General features: G+C 35.7%; 2 protein-coding genes across 2 annotated transcripts in view; one reads left to right on the top strand and one right to left on the bottom strand.

Moving 5' to 3' along the window:
* Positions 1–15,023, bottom strand: part of glcci1a (glucocorticoid induced 1a) — a 61,894-nt gene extending 46,871 nt beyond the window's left edge. The window contains exons 1-4 of the mRNA XM_067410935.1: positions 14,909–15,023; positions 14,520–14,608; positions 8,477–8,562; positions 7,346–7,382 (exon numbers count right to left, since the gene is read on the bottom strand). Coding sequence (XP_067267036.1) covers positions 7,346–7,382; positions 8,477–8,562; positions 14,520–14,598 — 202 coding nt within the window. The 5' untranslated portion in view covers positions 14,599–14,608; positions 14,909–15,023. The remainder of the gene's footprint in view (positions 1–7,345; positions 7,383–8,476; positions 8,563–14,519; positions 14,609–14,908) is intronic.
* A 1,177-nt stretch (positions 15,024–16,200) lies between these two features.
* On the top strand, positions 16,201–17,252 carry rpa3 (replication protein A3). Its single transcript, XM_067361450.1, has 4 exons — positions 16,201–16,415; positions 16,695–16,769; positions 16,857–16,965; positions 17,055–17,252. Exons 1-4 carry the CDS (start codon positions 16,317–16,319, stop codon positions 17,135–17,137), a joined length of 366 nt encoding a protein of 121 aa, XP_067217551.1. The 5' UTR covers positions 16,201–16,316; the 3' UTR covers positions 17,138–17,252.
* The last annotated feature ends 4,500 nt before the right edge of the window (positions 17,253–21,752 follow it).

Here is a 21,752-nt window from a genome sequence, read left to right as displayed (position 1 = left end):
GCCCATGTTCAAGGCATTAGACAGCCAGAATTAACGCCTAATCAGACGTTATGCAGGTAAGCAAGCAAGGACAATAGCGAAAAATGGCAGATGGAGCAATAATAACTGTTCATGATGCATGATATCATGATATATTTAGTGATTTTGTAAATTGTCTTTCTAAATGTTTCGTTAGCATGTTGCTAATGTACTGTTAAATGTGGTTAAAGTTACCTTTGTGTTTTTACTGTATTCATGGAGACCAGAGCCATGTCGTTATTTCCATTATTAACCACTTGCAGTCTGTATAATTCATAAACACAACTTCATTCTTTATAAATATCTCCAACAGTGTGTAATGTTAGCTTTAGGCCCATTAGCCACACATAGGCTACAAAGAAACGCATTCAGAATCAAATTTAAACATCCAAATAAATACTATACTTACACGATCTGATATGCTGCATGACGAACACTTTGTAAAGATCCATTTTGAGGGTTATTTTAGCTGTGTGAACTTGCAATGTATTATAGAGTTGCGAGCTTGGGGGCGGGGAGCGCGAGCATTTAAAAGGGACACACACTGAATCTGCGCATTTCTAATTATGCCCCAAAATAGGCAGTTAAAAAATTGAATAATAAAAAATCTATGGGGTATTTTGAGCTGAAACTTCACAGACACATTCAGGGAACACCTTAGACTTAGATTACATCTTGTGAAAAAGGGGTTCTAGGGCACCTTTAAGCAGCAAAACTGTTTTCAACATTGATAATAATAAGAAATGTTTCTTGATCAGCAAATCAGCATATTAGAATGTTTTCTGAAGGATCATGTGACACTGAAGGCTGGAGTAATGATGCTGAAAATTCAGCTTTGCCATCACAGGAATAAATTACATTTTAATACATATTTAAATAGAAAACAGTTCTTTTAAACTGTTATGATATTTCACAATATTACTGTTTTTTACTGTATTTTTGATCGAATAAATGCTTTGGTGAGCACAAGAGACTTCTGACAGAGCAGATTCTAAAATTTATAATAGTTTAGGTGTAGTGGGGTATTTTAACATAATCAACTCAAATACGCCAGTAAGAGACACTGTCATTCTTATCCTGTGCATTATTTATTAATGTCAAATGTGAAACTAAATGCACAAAAATATGTTGTCAGTGATTAAATGTGCAAAGCTTTCCATTCATAGACACTTAAAGGATTAGTCCACTTTCAAAAAAAATTCTCCTGATAATTTACTCACCCCCATGTCATCCAAGATGTTCAAAAAATTTTATTTGAAAGTGGACTACTCCTTTAAGCCGGTGCTTCTGCTGCAGGTAAACAGAATCTGGTTGTCATAGTTGTGGGGGTGGTTTCATACTCTTACCTTTCCTGTTTGTCTTATATGAGTGCCAAACACATGACAAACAGTGAATGATGATCTATTAATGTCAGTTCTTTACTGCAACATGAAACTGGTACAATACATAGAGGGAGAAGCAAAAACCGTGAACAACTAACTGAACTAAATAGGGCACAATGAAAGCTGTCTCCTGAAACCACATGATAGCTCTGTGTGAGAAACAGACTAAAATTTGATTCACTCAAAATTGAAACTTCTGTATGGTAATATTGGTCTCCATTCATACTCATTGTATGGAAAAGAGTAGCTTGGACATTCTGTATAAATAACTGCTTTTGTCTTTTAAGGGGAACAAAATAAATCATACCAGTTTTGATAGACACAAGGTAAGTAACTGATTGGAATTCTCAGCTTTTCCTTTAAGCATCTGAATGAGGTTTCTGAATGGCAGCTTTGTGTAGCTTATAAGACCTGGTTTGTGGTTCGACTGAATCACAGCACTGCTAATTCAACTCTCTGGTAATTTCTAAAGATGTGCTTTTGTGGCATTTAACAGCTAAGCTATGATGTGTCATTCTGTACCTGTTATTGTTTTTTGTTTGTCCATGTTTTGCATGTAGTGTCAATTTTTGTTTCACTGTTTTTCCAGGGTTCCCCTAAAATTCAGCATCAAGCACGAAAAGCAATCGTCTTTACTACTTATTGTGGCATAGTGCTCAAGGTAAATGAGTACACCCCCTTTGAAAAGTAACATTTTAAACAATATCTCAATGAACACAAAAACAATTTCCAAAATGTTGACAAGACTAAGTTTTATATAACATCTGTTTAACTTATAACATGAAAGTAAGGTTGTGGTAGGAGGGGCGTGGTTCAGCGGAGTCTGCAGCGGGAGAGAGAGGCAGGAGAGCCGCGGTGCGTGAGTGGATTAAGCGCAAATAATGAACACCTGTCTCTTGTTTCAGTAATTGGCGTGGAGAGAGTATTTAATACCAGGAGAAGCAGGAGTGTGCGAGAAAGAGAAGGACTACTGACTGCTGTACTCCCGGATGAAGACGGAGATTATTGTTTATGTCGTTTGATCACACCGTGCCTGTTTGCACACCTTTTTGTTGTTGTTTTTGAAGCTGAATAAAGCAGTCAGTAGTCAAGCCGACCCTGTCCTCTTCCTTCCTTACATCAAACATTGTTACAAAGGTTAATAATATAACTTGGAGAACAAAATTTTCAGTTTTACTCAAATTAGGGTGATGCAAAAATTAGTACACCCCACTGAAATTCTCTGGAGAAAAGCTAAATTTTAGACTACAAATGTCTAATTTAACAAAAATTCAACCACAGGTGAGTCTAATTATTCATTACACAGGTGTCCAGCAGACAGTTGACTATAAAAGGGTATTAAAGACCCCCTGTGGTGAAAATCAAGTTTTTAATATTGTTTATATGTCTATGTGGTGTTTTTAATATGCTTTAAGACAAACCATGTGCAAATTCATAAGTCGGCACCACCGCTGAGAATTTTATGTCTGAAACTGCAGTAAACCAAAGACAGTCTAAAACCCGCGGTTTGAAATTGTGGCTGTTTGTGACGTCAAAGACTACCTTGTAACCCATCACAACAACATGCCGGCAGGCTTTAGCATATCATTAACTATGACTGCTCTGAAGAAGGAAAGTCTCGAGAGAAGCCATGTTATCCCGGTATATTTTCTGTTGAACTATATGCCTTTGTCCACTGACGTTCTGAGTTGTTCAAAGCCTTTGTAAGGATACAGATTGTTAGAAGGCAGCTGCCTGACTCTGAGATGAAGAACAAGAATGGTGTGTGTAACATTAGCAACACATTATTAGCTATTTGATAACGTAGTCAAGCAAAAGGCTAATTATATTAATTCATATTAATTCATGACAATCGCTACGGCTGTGCCAAGTGTGTGAGCGCATAGGGGCCAAAGTGACAGCTGACTTGAAGTAAAGCCAATAAAGTTCATGTTTTTGTCCTACGAAATATTTGAATACTATAAAACATAGCTAAAACAATATTGCTCTGAGCGTGTGCGTGTGACCGTGATTCATGTGCATATTCAGTCAGTGTGGAATCGCACATCAAGTTCTGAGAGAGCTATTCAGTCCATTATAAATTCAGATTTTGGCTGCCTCTGGAATGGATCAAACCATAGATATTAGCCTACCTGATAAGTTCAAGTAAATACGCTGGAAATCCGTGCTCATTCAAGAAAGTGCATTTATTTCATGTAGCATATAGAGAAGGCACGGGCGCCTGCAGGATTTTTGGAAAACTCCAAAAAGCAACAAAATTGTCAAACATCCATCCAGGAAAATGGCTGCTTGTTCTCTCGATACTGTCTGTTTTACTGAGAAATCGCTTCAGGTGATTCAGTGAGAGAGCAGTTCAAACCAATGCAAGTGGATTCAGACCGTTTTGCAAATGCGTTTTACCAATTCAGAATTTAAAACACAATTTAAGCGTCAGAAAATATCTGTTAAACTGAATATACAAAGCGAAGCAAGCTTTTTTTCTTAAATATCCACAACACAAACAACAAACTGCTCGACACTACAGCAACAGTAGATTCTCCGAGCTGGCGTGAGCGAGTAGAGGCGGGGCTAATTTGCATATTCATTGCTCTGTGTATATTAAATAAGGCAAGGGTGTAGAGCTACATTCAAGCTATTTTAAAGCGTGAAGAATTTTTTTCACTTGAATTTTTTTTTTTTTTTAAATATGTCATTTTGGTGATCATTATGGGTTAAATAATTTACTACAGGTGGACTTTAAAAAAAAAAAAACCTTCGCATTTCATGCTGTCAGCAATGGCACCACTATGTCTTGTGACATTTCTCTTCTATGGAAGAGAAATGTCACAAGACCTGAGAAAGAAAATAATTCTTTACACCAGAAAGGTGAAGGCTACAAGAAGTTCAGCCAAGCTTTAAAAAAGATGGAACTGCAATCATCTCACAGAGACGTACAGGTAGTACACGGAAGTCAACACCTCAACAGGAGCGTCTTCTGATGAGAAGGGTTGAAGAAAATCGGCATGCAAGTTCTTACAGAAGTTAGTTATATTATATTCAATTATATTATATTATATTAAGTTATATTAAACTTAGTCTTGTCAACATTTTGGAAATTGTTTTGTGTTCATTGAGATATTATTTAAAATGTTATTTTTTCAGAGGGGGTGTACTCATTTGTATATATCTAAGTGAAACAGCTTCTCAAACAAGGGAAAAAAATGTAGTGCGGGACCTTTTGGATTTTGTCCATTGGGAACTGATTGGATTATTGCTAATTGCTGTGATCTCATTTTTTATTTGATTATTGTCCCGGTGCACACGTCATCAGAGAAAAGATGTTGTTACAAGAGGGAGAGGACATTACTTTAAGATCATCAGGAACATAAATTAAAAAAAAAAATAATAATGATGTGCAGTTGTGCACGGATAAATCATTTATAATAAACACTGCACCATTCCATAAGTAAATAAGAATTTTTTATTTTGAATTCATTGTGACTTGTGTGAATGTGAACATTAAAGGGATAGTTCACCTGTCATTATTTACTCACTCTCATGTCGTTCCAAACCCATAAAACTTTTGTTAATCTTCGGAACAAATATTAAGATATTTTTAATAAAATCTGCAAGAATCTAGAGTCTATTCACTCAGGTGGTTCAAAATGTTCATAAAGAGCTTGTATATGTAATCCATATTAATCCAGTGGTTTAATCCAAATCTTCTTAAGAGACATGATCACTTTATATAATGAGCCAATTTAATTTAGGCTTTTATTCACATATAAACATTGATCAGCAAACTTACATAGAGCACTCAAATATGGTAAACGGAAGCACAACTCTTGCTTGACGCACGAGAACAAACCTCAGTTCTCTCAAATTACATTTAAAATATCTTCATTCGTGTACCGAAGTTGAATGAAAGTCCTGCAGATTTGGAACAATGTGAGAGTGAATAAATAATGACAGAACTTTCATTTTTGGGTGAATTAAACCTTTAAAGGGGTCTGTGATTTCACTTTTTAAACTTAGTGTGTAGCCGTTTGAGCTTACAATTGTCATTTTGGCTGCGTGAGATTCTCCATTTTTGTTGTTGAGCAACCAAAGAGCGAGCTGTTAAAGCTACACCCTCTTCTGGAAAGGGGTCCGGGAACAGCAGTTCATTTGCATTTAAAGGGACACACACAAAAATAGTATGTTTTTGCTCACACTCAAATAGGGCCAAATTTGACGAGCTATAATAAATGATTTGTGGGGTATTTTGAGCTGAAACTTCACAGACACATTCTGGCGACACCGGAGACTTATATTACATTTTGTAAAAGGGGCATTATAGGTCCCCTTTAAAGCTCAGTCCAAGCTCAGTCCTGGAAAGCCAACGCCCTGCAGAGTTTAGCTCCAACAGACTTCAACACACCTGCCTGGAAGTTTCTAGTATCCCTTGTCAAACCTTGATTAGCTAATTCAGGTGTGTTTAATTGGGGTTGGAGCTAAACTTTGCAGGTGAGTGGCCTTCCAGGAGCAGAATTGGACACCCTTGCTTCAAAGCATTGTGCTGTTTTTGTGATCAATGCACCTGTAATCCAGAAACTATGTGACCTCTTTGGAACTCACACAAGTGTTTCTTTGGTAACTCACATATCAAACTACATACTGTCATGCCTCTTTGACAGCTGAGGTTTTTCATGTGGTTTTTTCCATTATTTTGTCCACCTGATTGTAAAACCCACTTGTCCTGTCCACAAGTCAACTCCATTAACTGACACTAGGCTTTGGGATTTTGCGAAAGCCTCTCATATTCAAAGAGAAAGAGTGAGACTGAGCGTCTTTCATTAGCCATATGTCTCCAGGCGGTGCTGTGGAACAGATTGCTGAATGGCAGCAGCACATGTTGGCGCTGTTCAGTCCTGCCACCTGGCACCTGTCACACACCCGCTCGGCCAGCGCAACTCAAGGGGCTCTTTCTCTCTTCAGTGCTGTTGCGTGCCCAGCACACAGCATATGGAAATCATGCCGGCCCGCTAACACAAACGACTCTATGAGTGATCCTTAAGATTTAATTACTCTGTTCAGAATCAGACTGAAAATGTAGCATACTGTGCGTCTACTGCTCTAAGCAAAGAATGTTTAGATGTTTTATCATCCGCCAGGTCAAAATTGTAAGTTTGATTCCTTAAAAAAAATTTCCTCAACAAGCACTGAGTTTTTATGCAGCTCTTTTCTAAATAAATTACACATTTATATTGACCACCTGTTAAACCCAAAAATGGCAAAAAGAACCATAAAGGTGCGGTCACATTAGTGAAATTTTGCCAGCAAAAAAAGTCCAATGTCAATAGTGTATGATGTGTAAACCAAAGCTCACACAGAAGATGCAAACTAAGCAGTTTTCTGTTGTTCACCATGGTGAATTTACATGACTAACTTGAACCTGTTGTGAAATCTTTCTGGGGAAATCTTTTGACATTACGCAAAATTCCAGATTGCATGGATTCCTAATGAAATTCACCCCATGAAAATTGGCTGAATAATGGTAAATCTGACTGCACTTTGAAAGTTGTCTATAGGATTGACTTATGATATACACTACATTTACAGTCTTCTGCTATGTGATGTGAGGAATGGACCAAAATTTAAGTTGTTATTCACTAATAATCTTGCCCTCCAGTGAACTGTTAACCAGTGAAGCTCTGTGACTGTATCAATGGAAAATTTTGGCAAATTGGTGGGTAATTCAAATTCATCTGTATTAGTTTGTATGACCTGCTTACGCCCTGCTGAGGTTCAGGGGTGGACATTCATGCTTATTTTTTTCTTCTAAAAAAAAAAAAAAAAAAATCATACGTTTCCATACAAATCACACTGTACAAATTCATACAAAATCGCCACCTTGTAAAACAGTTACATTCTCACAATAAAGGGTTAGTTCACCAAAAGTGAAATTTCTGTCATTAATTACTCACCCTCATGTCGTTCCACACCCGTTAGACCTTCGTTCATCTTTGAAACACAAATTAAGATATTTTTGATGAAATCCAAGAGGTTTTTTATCCCCCATAGAAAGCAAAGTAATTACCACATTCAAAGTCCAGAAAAGATTGTAAAGACATCGTTAAAATTGTCGACGAGAATACATTTTGTGCGCAAAAACAAAACAAAAATAACAACTTTATTCAAGAATTCCTTCTCTACCCTGTCAGTCTCCCATGCTATTTACACTGTAGATGCAGTAGGCGACTCAGTATTGGCCGGCTCCTGCATCAGTATCACGCGCATGCGTCGTGGTGCTCACATAAACAGCATCAACCAATGAGCCGGTGTTCTGATGTAAAACACGGAAGCGCTGCACTGTCTATACAATCAGCATATTTTTGTTTTGTTTTTGCACACAAAAAGTATTCTCGTGGCTTCATAACATTAAGGTTGAACCACTGTAGTCACGTTGACTATTTTAACAATGTCTTTACTACCTTTTCTGGACATTTAATGTGGTAATTACTATGGGGGATAAAATACCTCTTGGATTTCATCAAAAATATCTTGATTTGGGTTGCGAAGATGAACGAAGGTCTTACGGATTTGGAACACCATGAGGCTGAGTAATAATAAATGACAGAAATATAATTTTTGGGTGAACTAACACTTTTACAGCTCACTCGATGGAAAGATTGAAAAGTGAATGATGACTTAAATTTTGTTTGAAGTTTGTTGTCCTACAATCAATCATTAAAGGTGCCCTTGATTCAAAAATTGAATTTATCTGAATCATCAGACTAGGTAAGCAAGCAAGGACAATAGCGAAAAATTGCAGATGGAGCAATAATAACTGACATGATCTATTATAACATGATATTTTTAAGTCTTTCTAAATGTTTCGTTAGTAGCCCCGAATCGGCTCATTTATAATGATGCCCCAAAATAGGCAGTTAAAAAAATAAATTAAAAAAAAAATCTATGGGGTATTTTGAGCTGAAACTTCAAAGACACATTCAGGGGACACCTTAGACTTATATTACATCTTTTTAAAAAAAGTTCTAGGGCACCTTTAAGTATTTGTAATTATGGATCACTCTCCTCAGTGAAACAAAACTGACCTTAGATGGTTGTACTATTACATTTGTTGCAGGCTGCTCAATATTCATGGACTGAATCTTCTGTCGCTGGTCCTCAACAGTTTCACCTGAAATGCAAATAATAAAAACAATGAATAGTTTTAAAATCAATCGGAGAAGAAAGGCTTATTATTTAGCACATAGCAATTCCCAGCGCCAATCATGGACCCTTTACGGCAACGCCTTGATTTTCCAAAAGAATAATTACTTTTCCTCCACAGCCAACAAAATAATGTGGATTAACTACATCAAAAAAGGTAGATTACATTATCATATTACGAAGCATTCCCTCTAGGTACTTACAGCCACAATCAACGGCGTTACTTGACAGAAACCTGCAACACCTTAGAATCATAACTAGACAGAACGCTGCGTAACATAAAAAGACATTCTCTATGCAGGATCCGTTCTTTTCCCTACACCATCATTACATCTCTTTCCTGTCTGGAATTGCAGATGGTGTAATTCCTTCTTGAAAATGAAACCCAGCCTCTTCCTGTTGCTCCTGAGAATCACACAGCTGAATGTCTTGGTGATAGTCTGCTCACCTCTGGGGCCTTCACACACACCACGACTCCTCCCTGTTATTATCAACACCTTCACAACACCTCCACAAATAATTCCCTTTGAGATAGTGTCCATTGTTTATGTTCTGGGAAAAAGCTTGTATGACTTGAATCTAAAGGGGCGTTCACACTGACAAGGATATAATCGCCGGAGGTCAACAGGTCTTTGTGTTAGTTGCGAGTAGCTGTTGCTCTTGGGCTGCAGTTTCCAACCGCATCATCAGGTGGGTTCAAATACTCTGCTTTAATTTGTTGCTTGGCAAAGGTCTCTGTTCCTCATGTCATCTCAAATTGCCTTCTCCAAATGGCAATGTATTATCTAAGCAAAACACTGTCAGTGTGAATTTCTAATAAGACCTTCCCTATACCAACAGGAAGTATTGCACCGAAATATATTGTTTTTCCCAAAACCAAAATTAAAGTTTAATTTCACTTCCATTTGAATTTTTTAGCCAAAAATCAGAACTGAAAATAAAGTTTGGGTTATTGAACTTTCGTTTGATTGCTGTTCAGGGTGTTCTGAACATTCTGCTGTGTTCTCAGGTAACAAATGAAACTAGTTTTACCAAAGTTCATCAATTTTTTTAAGAGACTCGATCGCTTTATATGATGAAGAGATTTAATTTAGCCTTTATTCATATAAACATTAATCAGCAAACTTAAAAATAAGCTCAACTGAACCTGCTTGATGTTGATGCGTGAGAACAAACCTCTTGCAGAAGAACATGCTGCGTAACACACGAGAATGAACCTCATTGGTTCGCATGTCAAACAATCATGATTGAACTTCCATTTACAACTGATGTGTGAGTTGATGAATGTTTATATGTGAATAAAAGCTTAAATTCAATCTGTTCATCATAAAAAAAAAGATTGTCTCTTCAGAAAATTTGACTAAATCGCTGAATTCATATGGATTAATATTATGATCTCATTATGAACTTTGTAAGCGTCAAAGTGTCAGTTGTGTAGCTGTCTATGGAGGGACAGAAAGCTCACAGATTTCATCAAAAATATGTTAATTTGTGTTCCAAAGATGAATGAAAGTCTTACGGGTTTGGGACGACATGAGGCTGAGTAATTACTTACAGTATTTTTATTTTTGGGTGAACTAACCCTTTAAGAAAAATAGAAAACTACTCAGTGCTATTGGCTGGATAACTGTAGCTGTATTACAGTCAATCCCTTACATCACTGAATCAATATTAAGGCCCGTTTACACCAAGAGCGATAACTCCAATCATAAAGTTTTAAAAATAGCACCCACACCACAACTATACTGATAACAACAGAGGAGCGATATTGTTGGAATCACTTTCAGATCGATTTTTTCAAGCTGGTGACCAATAAAAACATTGACAGTAGATGAAATCCATTTGACTTTAAAGCGTGTGTTCTGGGTGTCATGTTCTCAGGTGCTTAGAATAAACAGAATGTGATCGTCTCTTAGTGTGGACGCCAAGATGTTTATCATTATAGTCGTTTTGTCCTTACTGCCTTTTAGTAAAAATCTTTTACTAAAGTTGCAAATAAAAAGCATGGACGCTCTACTGATCTAAGATGAATCAACACTGAACTGACTGAATAATGACACTACTGCCTTTTTTAAGAGCAGCTTTACAGCAGAATTTAAGGCCCTGTTTACACTAGTGCATTTTCGTTTTAAAATGAAAACGATCCTCGTTTATACTGGCATTTCAGAAACGATCTCGGTCTACACTACACGACCGAAAACGCATGTCACATGATCGTTCATGCATAATAGGCATGCACGTACAATAGGGCTGGGCAAAAAAAAAAAATCGATTTTTTTGATTAATCGTTTTTTAAAATGTGATCGATATGATATTGATTTTTTTCCGTATTTATTTCTGCAAACATTGAACATAATATCTTGAATGACGTTAAATTTATCTCAAAATCCCCGCCTTTGCGAGTATCTAGGTAAACATAGTCTAAACTTTATTTATTTTGTACAGTGAAGATTAAATGCAGTGTTATTTTACATTTGATTATTCAATTTCTGTACCTGAAAACCATGTTAGACCATCCTGAAAAAACTTAAAAGCATATTTCTGTTATATTGTATTTATTTATTTGTGCTATTGCTTTTAGTTTAATTAATTGTTCTTTTTTATTAATGACTGTTTACTGGTCTTTAATAATCTTTGGAAATTTATATTAGCCTGGTAATTTCAGAGGTTGTCAAGAATCATCAAGAATTGTTAAATTTCACTTTGTAACACAGTTCGTATGTACGGGAAGAAGGAGGCGGTAACCGGCGAACATTGAAACAATAATCTTTAATAAAATAAACAAAGAACAAAACGAAAGTAATGCTGGCAGACCCTTGCGGACGTCTGCCGGCCACACAAACATATAATAAAACATCCTCTTTAAGTCCTCTCTCATCCTTCACTGTCGTCACTCCTCCTTTTATGCTTCCGGAGCTCCTCCGTGAGAGACTCGAGGCCGGTGCACCTCGCAGGTGGAGCTCATTATGTCTCGCGTCACCGGCCTCACGCCGTTCCCTCACGGCTCTCGCCAGCCCTGCTCGTCACACACTTGTATCTAAAATATTGGGTGTCATAACCTTATTTATTACAATATAGGTATACAAGGGTCAAAAACAACAAAAACAATAACTATTTAATTCATTTATTATAATTTTTTGTGGTGGGGCCAGTGAAAATTGACTGAATTCATTGAATCTGAAAATCGAATCGAATTGAGACCTGGAGAATTGAAATTGAATCGAATTGGGACATCTGAATCGATACCCAGCCCTAGTGTACAAGTGTAAACAGTTGCCTCTTGCATGTAGGCAGCAGCAGTATTAAAAAAAATGCAGTTTAACTGCACAATGGCTGCTAAAAAGGACCACAATGCCAGGAAAGCATGCCGTTCCATCTCCATGTTATTGTTTTCATGGCTGACGAGGCTGGTATGATACAGAGCCATTTAGAGAGAGAAGGCTTAGGCCTGCATTTCCTAAAAGCACTGTAAGCCTAAATTGATCGTATAGCCAGCGTCTCTATGATCAGTTTAGGCTTACAATGCTTTTGGGAAACACAGCTCTGACGTGTTATTGTCGTGTTCCAGTAGTGTAATGAGGGCAGCCACGACATCCTTTTCAAAAGTCTCAGTTTAGGTCCGTTTAAACTGAAACGCAACCCCATCGTTTTCAAACTAAAACAGGGTCTGCAGCGTTTTTGAGGGACGAAAACACTGGAGTAGTGTAAACGACAGGCGTAACTATAGCAAAAGTTAGGCATTTTAAAACGAAAATGTGGGCCTAATTCTGTTTGCATCACTGATCATTATTTTCCTGTTTATCACTGTAAAGCTGCTTTGAAACAATCTATATTGTATATAAATAAAGGTGACTTGACATGCAACATAAACCCTTCACTAAGCTCCTACTATTCGCCATTTTACAAGTCATATATGGTCTCAATTGCACTTCAATGTCAAAAGCAAGGAATTTCTTTACCCAGGAGAAGTGGATCTGTGGCACAGATAAATAATGCAATGTAAAGTAAGCCTATATTGTCATCCATATGTGGTGTCAGCACAATTACCGCAGCCACAAACGCCTGGTCAAGTGTGCTGGAGGTGAACCGAACCACTCACACTTTGGAGTTTTGTCATATGTGCAGTGCTACATGACAATGACACGATAGACTAATTGTTAACTGCGATTCCATTCATACAGGAAAAATTATCGGAACTTTCAGGCAGTCAATTTGGTTTTAGAATGAGGTTGTTATTCTCGTTCATAGCCAAACCATGTATGAACTGAACCTTATTTAGCGACCCAAACCAGACCGACAACTGTGTTCTGCCGCTGTTTGAGGGTAACTGTTATGTGTCTGTCCCGTCAGCCTGATGAACACATTTGGTCTAATTCCAGTTGAGCAAGAACACTTCATTGTAGTCCAGGGATCAAGCTTGGGTTGAGTTCATCTACAGTTCTACCCTAAAGTACTAAGCCTGGTCCAGAGTGCAGCTTGCTTCATGTGACCCAGTTTAATTACACTATGTTACATCACGTACCGTTTGTATTCCAGTTGCCAAGCACAATCCTTAAACCCATGATGAAGAGTGAATTAAAGAGATTTCAAAAAATCCAAACAGTCATTGAGTAATGCACTTTGTTTCAAAATGAACCTAAAATGCTGAGAAAGTACTTAGAAGATTATGACTCAGAAATCAATAGAACAATAATGTTTAACAGATTTATAATCCGTTTATAACACTGAGACTTTGCATTAAAAAATACGTTTAATTTATATGTCCCAGAAAAAAAAAACACACAGTCTTTTAAAGTCAATATGAAATAAAAACTGAGCCTATTTACTTTCTTATATATTGTTGTAGATTATGTAGCCTTTCTAAAGCCTTGCCAATAGTGCAAAAAATAATATAGTTTAATACTAGTTAACATTAATGCCATAAGAATTAAGTGATAGGCTTCATATAAATGTCTACGTCAAATTAAAATCATCAGTCTCCTTTAGTGAAATTCTCTGTTCATTTCCAAAACGTTCTCACAGCATGGTTAGCCTAAAATTGGAGAACCATTAGAGCATAGTTTGCCAAACATCCATCTTTCCTCAAATATTCAGCAGTAATTTTCCATTCCCTGGTTTCCAATATTTCCTCAAACTACATGAGGACATGGTGTGAGCTATTCAAATCTGGCTCAAGCCCTCAGTAAACATATCCTGCTTTTTATGAAGCATGGGATCGCTCTTTCCCTTTGACCTACATTCCCTCTATAGTTATAATACAGATGATATGGTTTCTGTCTGTCAAATGTGCAAATATAAGATAACATGGAGCAACAAGAGGACAAGGTATGTGATATGACTGTATAAACTCTCAAGGTTACAAATGTGTAGACAAATTTGACCAACACTAACCCTTGGCCATTTGTATCCACTCAGAAGTACAGAAAACACCAAATCCATGTCCTCATTACTAATTCATAATTAGGGAAAGTAAAAGGCGTCAATGAGGCTAGAATCTGTATCAACTTTTCCCATTGATGAACTACAGCCTTCACACTGAATATGAGGATTGAATTATACTGCCCTCTTGTGGTAGATCACCATTAACCAAACAATTTTTGGATATAGTTTACGATTCTACTTAACAATATTTCTGACAGACAGAAAAACAGACACAGACAGACAGACGTTTCCTCTATCTTTTGTTCAGCACACACACACACACACACACACACACACACACACACACACACACACACACACACACACACACACACACACACCTAACAAATATTCACGTTTGTTTGTCTGGGTGTTGATTTCAATTTTCAGCAGCGTTTCTCAGAAATCGCTTACTGCACCTTTAAGTGCTTTTACATTCTTAGTCAACTAAGAAAAGAAAATATAGGCAATGATAAAGATTTTTTTTTAAATGAAATAACTTACCAATGATGACAAATCCATCAGTTTCTCTATCATTTGATTTTTTGGCTGCGTCATTCTTGAATCCAAAAAACTTCAACATCCTTGTGTGTCTGTGTTAAAAGTCAGAGTCATTCCTCAATAACACACGTGATATGCTGGTATGAAGCAGATTTCGACATCAATCGAGTGTTACAAATGCAATTTCTTTTTCATAATGGATTCAAAAACAATATGATCTATATAAAGTTACAACTTGAAGTCGATGAAAACTAGCGTTATGCTGTTGCTTTGTTTTTCCTTGACAGCTCAAGAGACAAGCAAGTTAGCAAGCGTTACTATAGAACATTTCTGCTGAAATACAGTAAACAAAAAGAACAATCGTTTGAGATTTGAGTGAAATATTGTCTTACTTAAAATCATATGTGGATAATATTTCTGTTTTGTTATGGTAAAAGCGAGCTACTCGACTGAAGTTTTGTTTACGAGTCCTTCACACGTCGTGTTCATCTGCTTTTTCGGTCCGTGTGAAAACCAAAGGAAGAGAACTACAATGTGTTTCCAAAAAAATCTTTTTAAAAAAGAAAGTTAGTAGTTCAAGCCCACGTAGTAAAACATCCGTATATTACTAACATGTCTCTGAAATTTTAATAACTATGCTCTCATTAATTAACCATTATTATGTGTGTTTTTTCTTTTTTCTTTTCTTTTTTCAATAAATCGGTTGAACAGCTGTTCCCCAATACAACCTCTTTCGGAAATGTCCTATTTAATGAATTAGCTGATAAGTGATTTTAATAATGCAGAGAAGTACGCAATGAACGGACGAATTTCATAAAAAATGTGATTTTTGTGGAGAACAGTGTTTCCTTTTTTCAGTTATAGCAAAACGTTTGGGATTGACTTGGAAAGCATTCTCTGTAAATAGAAAAAAAAAGTGTGGAAAAAAGTTCATTTGATAGACAAAGAATACAATAAAATGTTGCTTTTATTACGAATCTCTTTCTAATTATGGGGAAAAAAAAACTATAAAAAAAATAGACCAAATGAAACCACAACTTTTTTTGTTATTTTAAAAATGAAACTAGCCAAGTGAGTTACTTCTTGGTTTGAAAAATAGTAAAGCAAAATGTTATTCTGTGAATCTGCGAAGCTATTAAGTTATGACTACTATTTCTTTTTTTATTTTGTCTTTCTCAACTTTGTTCTCTATGGAAGCCCGTTTCCGCCACTAAAAAAAAAAAAAAAAAAAAAAAAAAGATTAATTGCGATCTCAGAATTCTGACTTTATATCACGCAATTGCGACTTTATATCTCAGAATTCCGACTTTATAACTCGCAATTGCGACTTTATATCTCAGAATTCTGACTTTATAACTCGCAATTGTGAGATATAAACACGCAATTGCGAATTAAAAAGTCAGAATTCTGAGATAAAAAGTCGCAATTATTATTATTTATTTTTTTTAGTGGCGGAAACGGGCTTCCATATTCCATAGTTCTCTTTTCCTATATTGTTGTATATTTGTTCAATAAACCGTTATACTGTATTTTGGTATACGTGATTATTGTAATGTTCGTTGAGATATTTTGACTGGCAATGTAAATTAACTTATCGAAAGAACCGATTAGCGGAAGTGAACAGCTAGGAACTATAGTTAGCAGGCAGTTTGTTTCGAGCAAAAACGCTCTGACGCACCGGAAACCGGTCATCCGAAAAAATACGTCACTTGATGTAAGTTTTCCCGCGGTTCTGGTATTTGAGTCGACTGAAGTCGTTTCGGGTTTTATTTCTTGTGTGGTTTGTCCTAAACATCCGCAATGACAGGCGTTTATGAGTCCCCGAAGCCCAGAATCAATGCGTCGATGTTGTCTCAATATATCAGTCGACCAGTCTGCTTCGTTGGACGCTTGGAAAAGGTATTGACCGATTATACACTTCTACACATGACCCAGAATAATTAACATTTGATCATTTATTTACTTCGTAATGAGCCACCTAACTGTAGCATATATAATGAAAAACAAGGGTGAATGATGCATGATATGAGTGTTAAGATACGGTTTAGTGTATTTGAGTAGTTTTCAGTATCATATATATAACTGTAAGACGAAGTTTGTACATTGCAAAGTAAAAACGTATTGTGTGATTTATGTCTAGTGTGTGATGAGTATGACAATATGGTTGTGTATTAACAGGTCCATCCTTCAGGAAAGGCCCTTACTCTTTCAGATGGAGAAGGAAAGACTGCATCAGTGGAGCTTAATGAACCTGTGAGTGATCAGTTCAGTAGATGATGCACCTCTGTGTGTGATGTTGGTATTTATTAAAAGGTTTTCTTTTTTCCCTGGCCTGTTTAGCTGGATGAAGAGCTGAGTGGGATTGTAGAGGTTATTGGAATGGTGTCCAACAAAGGAACAATCATGGCTGTTTCACATTCTCAGTATCGTGAGGACAAAGTCTCTTTTGGTATGATTTGTTATAATGATTATGATACAGTTTTATTGTCAGTGTTATTACATACACTGGGATATAAAAGATTTTCTCTTACTTTGCAGATCTGGAGCTGTACAACGAAGGCCTGAAAGTTCTTCATGACTTTCCCCAGCATTACCCGTTTGAGGTTACATTAAGCGGTTAAACAGCACTTTTATTTTCATTTTACAGTTTTGTATAATTGGGTGTTTTCTGTGTTTGTAAAAAAATATGTAAACAGTTGTCCAGTTTTTGCTACTTGAAATAAAACATAAAACACATTTTCACAAAAATCCACATTATTTAATGAATGAAAACGTATACAGCTATACATTGACAATTAATTTGGAAGTTATTTAGCAAGATAAACTAGGTAATTAAGATAAAAGTTTGTACCATTTTTACATTATGTATTTTTCATCATGAAGCAAAGGATGACAAAATGAATGGATTTGTATTCATTTAGTCATTTATTTTAGTTACAGTGAGAGAGTTTTTTGTGCTAGATTTTACTGATGAATTACAATTTGATTTAAACTAAAATATTTGTACAAAATATATTTGCATTTGAAGTGAACAGTACAAATTAATGTACCAAAAGCACTTAATAAGATAAGATTCACTAAATAAGATTTACATGTTTAAAATCACATTGATTATACACAAATTAAAATGATAAAGGTCTTTTAATGAAGTAAATAAGTAATCAAGTAAATTTGTAATGGGGAAGCCAGGGTGAATGACAAGTGTTTTATGATACGGTTTTGATGTTTATTTAAACCGTTTTCTGTGTCATAAAGATGAGCCTATTAAGGCGATTCACTATGCACATTGCAAGTAATAATGTACTGGTAAAGACTAGTCAGCCCTTGATTAATGAGGTGATATGTGAGGCTGGCCTACAGACATATTTTTATGTTATTCTGCATATGTGTTTTGTGGTGTTCTACATCAAAAGGAATATTAATTATTCTCTCTGGTCATTTTATTCAATATTTGTCATTCAGCATTTTCTGAAAGTGGACACTAAGCTTGGTTCTGTAACCTTTGTTTATATTCTACCACTAGATGGCAATGAAGTGAAAAGCCAAATGGTATCTGACACAGATGGCTTTGCTTTGAGATGCATTACTGAAACAAGGCTACATAAAGAGTTGGAATACTCTTTTCTTTGCTTTTTTTAACCCTTGTGCAACCTTATGGACATTTTTGTCCATTTCAGTTTTGTTTTTTGTTATAAGTGTGCCTTTGTTAATGCCAACTACATGAATTTTGGCTCAGGTGTTTATTTTTATTGGAATTTTAATATTTTACCCTCATTTCTTTCAAAAAATCAATTTTACCCTCCGTAAAAAAAAAAAAAAAAAAAAAAAACAGGAACTTAACAAAAATGTCCACATTAAAACCTATTAAAAATGCAATTTTTTATTTGACCATTTGACTATAAAATGATACAATATTTGCAAATAGGCATTCATTCTATCGCAAGGCTTCAAATTTTACATTTTTACCATTTCTTACTAGATTGTGCCATATTTTCAAATATGGCATATAAAAGAAATACTCGCTTTATTTGTGTTTTCTGCTTATGCATATTATAGTCTGAGTAAATTGGAAAAATAATGCAGCTATAATTTTGTGGGTATGTTGGTAAGGATGTCAGAGTGTAGTTTGCATGTGTTTACTGAAAATGTAATGTGTATAATTAGTTTAAAAGAAATTATATTGTACTGGCAATCAAAAATCCCACTCCATGTATGAGTCACACCCTTGGCAGGGTCATAGGGCCATGTGAAAACTATGAAAAAGGTCAAAGAAGGCTTTGAGGTTTTTCTTTTTCGACCAAACACCCATCTTAACCCTTGATTGCACTTTTTCACTTGTTATTGTTTTTGTACGGAGATAAAAGGTGCACTTGAATTTTAAGTAGAAGTTCAGAAGCCCCTAAACACATTGTTTTAGTTTTCACCACAAGAAAATGCTGATTGTTTAGTCTGGTAGATTTTATACAAAGTTTGAGTTCACACAGGTGTCCTCAAAGCCAAACCTATAAATATGTGGTGCTTGAGGGGTTGATCGTTTCATTGTTTGCAAGATGAAGAGACGTTACTCAGCAGAGGAGCTAGTGTTGCCCACTGACAGTGAGCACACAGGTGCATTAGAAGCTGAGGATGTAAAGAAATCGATTTGTAAAGCATTAAAATTCTGAAAATGAATGAATGTTTGGTAATTATGAATGGAAGAGATGCTGATAAAAAAAAAAAAACAGTCAGTGAAAGTGTAAAAAAACATTAATATATAATATTTCTATGACAGTTTTTTGGCATTTTTGTCCATTATGGACCTAAGTGTTAGTTTTTGTAAAAAATCTGACACTACATAAAAAATATAAATGCCTCAAAAGTAATGTTGTTGTTCTTCATTGACACACCCAAGAATCTAACAAGCAAAGAAAAAAAATCTGCTTAGCATTTAGTTTATGAAAATAAACTACAATTTTTTATTTTTTTTATAAAAAAAATAAAATAAAAAAAAACACCTATGGCATTATGTAAACAAACCAGCATTGAAAGGGTTACAGTTCTTAAAATTAATGAATGTTTGGTATCTATGAATAGAACAGATGCTGGTTAAAAAATTGACATCAGTGAAAGTGGAAAAAAATATTAATAAATCATATTTTTATGATAGTTTTTGGACATGGACATTTTTGTCCATTTTGCACCTATATGTAACTTTTTTTTGAATGCACAAAGGTTAAGTTTAGCATCAATGTTTTAGGAAAAACAAAAAAGTCTCTCTTTTTGGATTTGGACTAGTCTTTTATGAATTTTGATTGTGTATTTTTAGTTAACCAACATTATTTGAAAAACTATGGACTTATATTTACTATTTACTAATATATTCACTATTTACTCCAGACCAGCAAGCAGAGGAGACTGACACTCTTTGGAAACTAAAACCAGAACATTGGAATTTTCTTTAATTATCTGTGGCAGGCTAATATTTCTATGAAAAAAAAAAAAAAAATTGTACCATTACAAAATTCATCAATCAGTAAATGACAAAGTGTCAGGAAGGGGGGAATGAGCCAAATACCTCAAGCAGTCACTTCAATATAGCTGTCATGTTGAGTAACTCCCCTATATTTGACAAGACAAACCATCAGCATAAAAGGCATTAGGTTAAAAGATACATTCTGCATGTTGCAGTATTTAATATGATGAGCAATAGGTGGCCTCTATAGTGCTCAATGGAGTGGTGAGGAGTTGCCCGAGGTCAAGCAGCTGCCATATTGTTGCAAGTTCAGACAAAGTGCTGTTTGTACCACTCACACAGGAGTGTATCTACCGTTGCGTAGAAAAATCAGAAAAATCTTGCAGGTCCTGCATGTTTGAACCCTTTCCAGCAGTGACTTTATGATTTTGAGATCCATCTTTTCACACTGAGGACAAAAGGTTCAAACATTCATTGATGCGCCAGAAGGAAACACGATGCATATCTTCTGTTGCTTCTGAGAGGCAGTATTAAATGAAAAAAAAAAAAAGATATTTTAACAAAATAAAGAAAAATGTGGACATCTTCATTCTGTTCAAAAGTTTTCACCCCTGGGTCTTAATGCATCGTGTTTCCTTCTGAAGCATCAGTGAATGTTTGAACCTTTTTTAATAGTTGAGTTTGAGTCAATCAATTGTCCTCAGTGTGAAAAGATGAATCTCACAATCATACAGTCACTGCTGGAAAGGGTTCAAATATGCAAAAAATGCTTGAAAACTGATGAATCTGCAGGAGCTGGAGGATTTTTCTGAAGAACAGAGCTCAGTTTATCTGCTCAGAACAAACAAGAGACTCATGAACAACCATCACAAAACATAAAAACAGTCGTAGATCATCAAGTAACCACACACAGTATTGAGAATCAATGGTTCACATACTTATGAATGGGGTTATTTGAATAAATTCAGCTATTGTTTTGTCTTGTGAACTAAATGCAAACATCTTTTATGTAAAATATCTTACTCAGGACAGTACTAAACAAAAAATAACATGCATTTTTTATTATTATTAAAATAATTCTCATTTTCACAGATTCTGCAAGGGGTTCACATACTTTTTCATGCCACTGTATAAATTCTCATAATGTGAATCGTACAAACAAAGAACAATTTTTATAAAAAAACTATGAATGTCCAACTCTAAACACAACTATCACTGGGGTGTAAACAAATTCATAGGAATTAGTAACAAAACTACCAAAATAGTTACAAATTGCCCAGAGATTGTGTTGGTGCAAACCCATCTGAAGTTCATGACCTTGTAGATTGTAAGTAACCCACATTACTGCTACGTGCCATTAAGATGAGTTGACTTCACTTTGACCTTTGCCCTTAATTAAGATACACAACGTGTTGATGGAATATATTTGACATGCTGTGTTTTTCTTCTAAAATAGCCTTTTCTGATTAATCTACACGGTTGGGTTTGCACTAAGAGCAGATCTTTCTGCTCCACGGATGTGCTCACTGCCTCAGGAAGGGTTCTCCATATCATCTTCTGACATGTTTAACAAATCACCCAAGCACAATAGTTCAAAAAATCTTTCGTACCCTGTGGTCATGCATGTAAGTTCCCAGGGTCGTTAAACTGTCTTTTAGTGCCGTGCATCGACAAATGTCTGCAGCACTTTACATATGGCAGATGCTTTTTCCAAAGCGACTTTACAAAAGAGGAAAAACAATGAAAGCAATGAAAGGGCAGCAACAAAAAATACATATCATTGT

The sequence above is a fragment of the Chanodichthys erythropterus genome, chromosome 15, assembly GCF_024489055.1.
Source record: "Chanodichthys erythropterus isolate Z2021 chromosome 15, ASM2448905v1, whole genome shotgun sequence".
NCBI lineage: Eukaryota > Metazoa > Chordata > Actinopteri > Cypriniformes > Xenocyprididae > Chanodichthys > Chanodichthys erythropterus.
This window is presented reverse-complemented; position numbering and strand designations above follow the sequence as displayed.